This window comes from Salvia miltiorrhiza, chromosome 2 (assembly GCF_028751815.1).
Source record: "Salvia miltiorrhiza cultivar Shanhuang (shh) chromosome 2, IMPLAD_Smil_shh, whole genome shotgun sequence".
Classification (NCBI taxonomy): domain Eukaryota; kingdom Viridiplantae; phylum Streptophyta; class Magnoliopsida; order Lamiales; family Lamiaceae; genus Salvia; species Salvia miltiorrhiza.
Window position 1 is genome coordinate 61,428,682 of NC_080388.1, and position 7,727 is coordinate 61,436,408.

At 41.4% G+C, this 7,727-nt stretch overlaps 1 protein-coding gene across 1 annotated transcript; it reads right to left on the minus strand.

Annotated features, from left to right (window-relative positions):
- Positions 1 to 6,185: 6,185 nt before the first annotated feature.
- LOC131010904 (protein PHOSPHATE-INDUCED 1-like) lies at positions 6,186 to 7,321 on the minus strand. The gene has a single exon (XM_057938607.1). It carries the CDS (start codon positions 7,171 to 7,173, stop codon positions 6,232 to 6,234), a length of 942 nt encoding a protein of 313 aa, XP_057794590.1. The 5' UTR covers positions 7,174 to 7,321; the 3' UTR covers positions 6,186 to 6,231.
- Between the last annotated feature and the right edge of the window lie 406 nt (positions 7,322 to 7,727).

Here is a 7,727-nt window from a genome sequence, read left to right on the forward strand (position 1 = left end):
CATAGTAGTCAAATTTTCGAATTTTCTTCATCCAATTACTCCCAAACGACTTTGAATCTTCACAATTCCTTCCATACATTCACTACCCACATCATTATCTTCCATTCCATCCGATTACTTCGGGTTTTCATCCACCAAATCGGGAGATTCACGAATTTGGGGTTTTTGCTCAAGAACACTTGAATTTTCGTTTTTCACTCCTAAATCCTCAATGTATGTGCTTCTAACTCTTAATCTAGTATCATTCCTATGCTATTACTACGTTTCTTTGGTTTGATTGTGGAATTTGTGATAGGTTAGTAGAGCTAGGGTTTATGCTAGATTTTTTTTTGTGAGCTTAATTGTTTAGGGAGTTTGAATCAATTGCTTTGTGTTGGTGTTTGAACTTATTGATAGATCATTGTTGGTGTTGATGAGTGATGGAATCCACAAGAGCATGCTAGTTCTAGAATTGTTAAGTCTCAAGGGGATATTGTCTTTGCTTTGATTTTGGTTGGTCTTTATTTGAAGATTATATGTGATGTTGATTGTGGCATTGATAATATTCATGAGGCTTTGTATCTTTTGAAAGACTTAGCATGATGTGGGGGATTATGATAGACGCAAGAAGTTGATATTTGTCAAGAGAGATGGAAAGGGGGTGCTAGTTAGCTTGTTTTACAATCTTGTACATGTTTAAATGGTCTCTAACTAGCACTTAATCCAGGTACAATGGCCCCAAAGAAGCGTAGAACCGCCGGCGCCTCAAGCTCACGCCAACCGGGCGAATATACACGGGAGGACCCCGAGTTTCATGGGGTAGTCCTGATATCCGACGATGATAGGGTCCGGTTTAAGAAGCTTGCAAAGAAGGGGGTCGAAATCACACGGTTTGCCGATCACGACCTTCTCCGGGAGATGGGAATTTATGAAGACATGAGAGACCTGTTCTATCATGTGGGGTGGGTCCACATCTTCAACGGTGGATGGCCCACCTATGAACGAGCAACGTTGGAGATTCTGAGCTCGTTGGATCAGTCGGTCTTCAAGGAAAACAGACCGAGAACCATCTCTTTCCAACTCAACAACATATGGGAGGGAGATATCGCGGTGACCGAGATCACCACAGCACTCAACTGCAGAGTAGGGGGCTACACCGTGCACACAATTGGTACAGAGTTCAATGCTGGAGCATTTTGGAGAGAAATAGCCCTGCCGAGCGCTGGTTCATTCGTGTCGGGGACATCGAATGCGGCGGACATCAGAAATCCTGTCCTAAGGATGGTACACCGCATCTTGGCGTATACGGTGCTTGCACGGAAGGACAACACTCATGTAACGCAGCAGGAGCTGTTCATCATGTGGGGGATGCTCACACGCACCCCAATGGATTTGACTTACATCCTCCTCAAGCAGTTGTTTAAGGCATCCAGCGCGTCCAGAGGAGTGATTACAATTGGAGGGATGCTTACACCCCTTGCCCGACGTATTTGTCCCGCCGTTGCGCAATGGGATGCGTTGGCAGGTGATACGCTACTCAACGGTCGCCGAATGGTCCACATGCGATTCTTGACGAGCGCCCAACCCCCATTCAAGCTGGTGCAAAGTGACGGAGACCACTTCTCCCTGCCGAACCCGCCTCTCACCCGTGTGACCGGGCGATTCGAGACACAGAACTGGCTCATGAACACTGACGCCCATTTGAGGGTTATTGTAGGACAGCGGGTTGATGAGCAGGTCCTTCAGCAGGAGCAGGTGCATGAGGAGGAAGAGGAGCAGGAGGAGCCCGCGGCAGAAGCAGCAGGAGAACAATGGGGACCGGGAGCCCATTTTGATGTGACTGACCTCACCGACAGGATGCAGCGGTTGCAGGCCATCGCCGAGCAACAGGAGGCGCAGCTCACGGTGATGCGCACTGACGTCACAGCGGTTCGCCTGCAGCAGCAAGCGATGGATGCATATCAGCGCGAGCAGTTTGCTCATTATGGCGCTTTTGAGACATACGCCCGGGAGGAGTTCAACCGGCAGGCGACCTTTGAGGCGTGGCAGCGGGCTGAGATGGCGAGACAGCAGCAAGAATATGCGAGGCAGATGGCTATGCAGGAGGAACTCCTACGACAGTTTCAGGAGTTCCAGAGGCGACAGGGAGGACCGCCATCTTGAGTGATTTGTAAGTATGCTAACCATAATTTTTATCTATTTTTCCCTCCAAACTTATTTTCGAGCATTCGCTCCTTAATAAGTTTGGGGGAGGGGGATGGAGATTAGTTATGGTTTGCATTTTTAGCCTAGCATATTTTTGATCTTTTTGATGTTTTGAGGAGTTTTTCTTAGTTTTTCATTCGTGGGCCTGTAACTAAAATTGATATATTCTCTCAGATACACTCCATAGTTTCTTTGCTATTTGAATGTTTGTTGTTCCATTTAGTTGATTGGTAAGGTGCTTATGACGATTTCTGCGAAAAAGAAGGTAATTCCCAATTTCTCTTGATATGTTGACATGATTTGAACTGATGTGTGTGATTGATGAGTTTATTTTACCTTGACTTTTGACGTTGAACAAGCTAGTGAGGAATTGAGCCTTAACTGCCCATATTTGCAGTTTGTTCTTTGTTTTTGAGTGTTGTCATGCATGTAGTGCGCTTCTAGAACTTGCCATGAGTCTTGGTCGAGGTTGCTTGTTGTGTTCAAGAGTTTGAGATGATCTTAGGCCATTTTTCGTGATCCACGTTATATCCCAAACACTGTCCTGAAAATATTATTCCCTTGTTAGCCGTGTTTGAGCCTTTTTAAGCTTTGATTCATTAACCGGATGATAGGGGGTGATGGAGTATATGGGGATCGTCGTGTGATATTGACTGTGGGTTGATTGAAATAAGGGTGAAACATGATTGTAGTCATTCTTATAAGCTCTAGAAAAGAAAAAGAAAGAAAAAAAAAAAGAGAAAAAGAAAGAAATTTTGATGAAAGTTGATTGAGAAAGTCGAGTGATAATTGAAAAATTCATGGATAGTCGACTTTGTTGTTATGAGAAAAACGAGAGCATAAAAGAATGTCTAGTTTGATTTATGATGATTATATCCCTTGGTTTGTGATGATTATGGAGATGTTGTTAGGTGGAAGATGGAATTTATTCCATGCTTGAATGGTGAAGTCATAAGGTTGGTGAGAGCAATTTAATTTGAGTCACTTAGCCAAATTTCCCTACCTAATCCAATATCCCTACATTAGAACCCAAATTTAAGACCTATTTGATCTTACCCTTGACACACTTTTAGCGATTGAGATTTTGAGACAATTGGCAAGCATATGGTAGGTAATCTGCATTTCATGAGTTTCGATGAGTGATACACGTCCTTTTTCCATCAACTGAGAGTTGAGCGAAACACTTTTATCTTGAGAGTCAATTGTTGGAATGTCGAGGTTGAATTTGCCATTGATTATGCTTGTTGGTGATTATTGTGTTCATGTGTTGAGAATTTGAGGGGATTCGAAAGGTTTTATTTTTCTGAGGCATCGATGATCCAATCATCTTACCCATTCGTGTTTATTGTTTTGTTCTTCTCGTTGTTCGAGGACGAGCAACATCTTAAGTTTGGGGGAGTTGATAAACACTCATTTTGCATGTTTTTATGGTTTATATTCTGTAGTTTAAGTCGATTTTACACCCGTTTCATTATCGTTTAGAGTTTATTGACTATTATTTCGTGATTTCACGGTTGGGTGTAGTTTTGACTGTTTGGATGCAGAATTGAGTGATATTGGAGCATGGAGTGTAAGGAACATGTTGAAGAGAAGAGTTTTGAGAGAATTGAGCCCAAAAATCGAGAAAAGACGAAGATTCTGGAGTCGGGACGGAAAAGGAGCAACTCGGCGGTCAAAGGGCGTTGACCGCCGAATTTTGGAGTTTTAAAGGGTGAATTCGGCGACCAAAACGGCGATCGCCGGCCAGGTCGCCGAAAACCCTGACCGAAAATTGGCCTATGGTAGAAAAAACGGTGGTCGCCGTTTTCATGTGTAATTTGGGCCATTTTCGGCGATCAATTCGGCGACCGCCGAACGGGTCGCCGAATTGACCGCGTGTTTTGTTTTCTTCCGCGTTTTTACGATTTTTCAAGTTATTTTCGGTTTAGAACTTGGTTTTTCACCCTAAGACTATAAATAGGTCCTCTTTAGACCTATATAGGGTTCCCAGCTTTAGTTTTTCAGTTCCCAACATTCATATTTCAGTTTTATAGCTTTAGAACTTTTTAGCTTTCCAGTTTTCAAGGCTTGGATCAAGATTGAAGATTCAAGCCGCTACAATCGTTTTAATTCGGTTTTTATACAATTTGTTTTTACAATTGCGTTCAATTAAATTATGTTTATGTTTGATTTTATTATGTCTGGCTAGTCTTTTAATCTGAACCTAGGGTTTGTACATAGCTGATTGATTATGTGTTTTTGATTTATTGATATCAATTTGCCTTCCAACTTGTGATTCATGATTCCTGGTGCCTGTTCTCTGGTGAATTATCTGATCAATGATTTACATGTCTAGCTGTTCAGTTTGAGTCTTGAATGCGATAATTGTTCAGCCGATTCAGGAATGCATGATATAGTGTTAGCCTTGAGTCTTGAATGCGACAGGTGAAGCTATAGGAAGCTATTCTTTATGTGCTATTTGGAGTTAATTTATTCCTTGGAGTCTTGAATGCGAAAAGGGATTAATTAATCTACGTTCATAGGTGGTCGTTAGAGACGCTTGTGAATAATATAGTGATCTTTCATCAGGGTTGGATTAAAATTGGTAATTGAATCAATATGTTGAATGCATGTAGTTGATTAGTGAAAGTACATCCCGAGGGTCAGAGTTTTCCATTTATTTGAGTTAAGTAATCGTTATTTATATGCTCTTTAGTTTTAATTTAGTTAATCTTAGTTCATAATTCACCTTCAATTTCGTTTCACTTGCATACTGTGAGAGTCTGTTTAGGAAGTAGATAGAGTGATTTCGTTTTACAGTCTCCGTGGATACGATACTCTGCTTACTGTTTTAGTACTACAATTACGCTGTTTAGTTGCAGTTATTGTTGCTATAAAAATAGTGATCACATATCCGCCACTCAACAGTGCTTTTAGACCGGGCCATTGCTTTTGTGCGGGCTTTGCATATTATGTTGCTTTGTTATCAAACATTGAAATAAGCCCAGTTAGCTACCCAAACTAGGTTTAAAACCCTTTTCAAACACAGCCTTAAAGATGAACAATAAACTTAAGCCGGACCTTTACATTAAACGAGTCTTTCCTCTAATGTATCTATGCTACCAAACGCTTAGTTAACTCAAAATATGTAAGCAATATAAGCTTTATCCTACCTACCAAACATGTTGTGTTTCTAAATTTCTAATGATGCTATTATATATGAGTTTCAAATCACGACGAATCAGCACGGTCAAATATAGATTGGATTTCATAGATAATTTATATATATATATATATTTAGTTTCAATTGATATAATTTTTTTTGCCACCCCTTAATAGAAATTCTACGTCCGCCACTGCCAGCGCCTTCATTTTCGAATTTAAAAAAAAAATTGACTAACGGTAGACTGACGGAGTTAGGGCGGAGGAGGTTAAATGTTCGATTTTTGGTACTTTAGGGGCTAAATTGCACACACAGTGAGTAAGAGGAGTGAAACGCTATAAGGGCCTCTACTTAAGGGGCCTATCTGAACCTTAACCCTTTATAAATTACATTTTTTTTCTTTTTATATTTTTCTTTTTATTTTATTTATTTCTAATATTGTGAAATTTGACTAATTATAAAAATATTTAATATGCATATCAAAATAAATATCATTATAAGAGTTTTTTTATGTATATATTTGATTAAAATGTAAAAGATATATTTATTTAAATATTAAAATTTAAAACAAAATTCCTCCCATCTCTCAACTTTTTGATAAATCTATTTTTAATTATTTTTTATTTTTATTTTCACTTTTTAACTTATTTTTTTGTCTTATTATATCAATTTTTGTTATTGTAATTTTAAATCTATGAATGGGTCAAAGGTTCGGAGCATAAATGAGTCGAAGGTTGGCTTAACGAATGTTGATACTCTTATCAAATTATAAATCTCCGTGTATTTAAACAACTCAGGTTAGATTATGCAATTTTTTGGGGGAAAAAATATTTTTAAACAAGAATCATTGAAGAACATATTTGAGGCAATGAATATACAACTCTTTTCTTTTATAATTATTATTATTATTTTTTTTTTTTTTTTTTTTTTTTGGAAGGATCGTATATCGCCGGAAGCACATATTTCCTGGCGCTGGCACCATGCGCATTGTAGCTAGCACCACTAGTCTTGTCCACCAGCAAATCTCCGGCGTAACCAGGGTACGCCCCCTTCGCGTACACCCCGGGGCATGCCGTCGCGGCTTCCAGCGGCGCATCGGCCGGCCCCTGATAGAACCCGTTCCCGAAGGGATTGGTGGCGGTTCCTGCCAGAAGCCCGGACAAATTGATCACCATTCCATCAAGGCCGACGTCGTTGTTGGGAGCAATTAAAGGCGGGCTCTGCGGGCCGTCAATGGGCTGGTGGAACGGCCACGCGCAGTAGCCGGGGCACTGAGTCTCCGAGTTCCCCACCCAAATGTAGGCGAACTTCTTGTTTTTCCCCTTGACGGCGGTGGATTTGGAGCCGTGAGTTCCGCAGCGGTTCTGGCAGAAGCCGTCCACGGCGACGTCGGACGCCGTCAGCACGACGTTGATTGCGTTCGTCTTCTCGCCCTTGGAGGCCAGATCGACGAGTTGGTCCTGAGTCAGAGATTTGCCGATCGAGTAGGAATCGTCGAGGATTTGGTTGTTGAGGTAGAGAGAGAGGGATGAGGTTTTGGAGGTGGCGAGGTGGTAATACTTCTCGGTGATCTTCCACCACGCCGCCACGGAGGGCTGGGGCTGCGGCGGCGACGAGGGCGAGAGAGATGTGATGAAATCGGCGACGATTGCGCGTTGGGAAGGGGTGAATTTGCCGTACCAAATTAAGTTAACGGAGATTCTGCCTTGGAGAAGGGCGCCCTTGTGGTATTTCAGCAGCTGGGTTTGTGTGTCTTCAACTAGAGAATTGGGGGTTGCTCTTGATGCAATGCACACAACCAAGAGAGAGAAAATAGCTAACAATTTGAGAATGGTGGAAGAAGCCATTGAAATTTGTGATTTAATTTTGAGATCGAAGAGAGAGAGAGAGAGAGATGTGGATGAAGTGAGGAATGAAGAAGGCGGAGGAGGGTATTTATACAAGGGGATTTGGGCAATTGAAAATTGGCAGTGAAGTCAAAACGCGGTTTAGTGAGTAGGAAGAGTGTGTCAAGTGGGTAGCCGTTGCTTTATGGCATAGCTGCTTTCATCTAACCACCATTACAGCTTATATATTTCCACTAATATAATCCTTATTTTAAATTCTTTAATTTTGATGCAATAGCATCACAGCTTCATCCATCCAATGCTACGGTATAATAAAATTAATACTCTCCAATAACTTTTTAAAGGAGGAAGACACCAATTTTAAAATAAAGTTGTTGAGTGCATAAAAACATCTCCAACATTAAAATTTAGGGTGCCGGATCGAGTCGACATGTGTCGCGCAAGGGAACCCACGAATTCGTGCTGGACACGATTGTTGGTGCCGGGCATAGAATGGAGAAAAGCGGATAACGTGTGAAACACGCGCGATTAAAAAAGAAAAAGGAGAGAGAGTT

Coding starts and splice junctions, on each gene's coding strand:
- LOC131010904 (XM_057938607.1), bottom strand. CDS start 7,173: ATGGCTTCTTCCACCATTCTCAAATTGTTAGCTATTTTCTCTCTCTTG.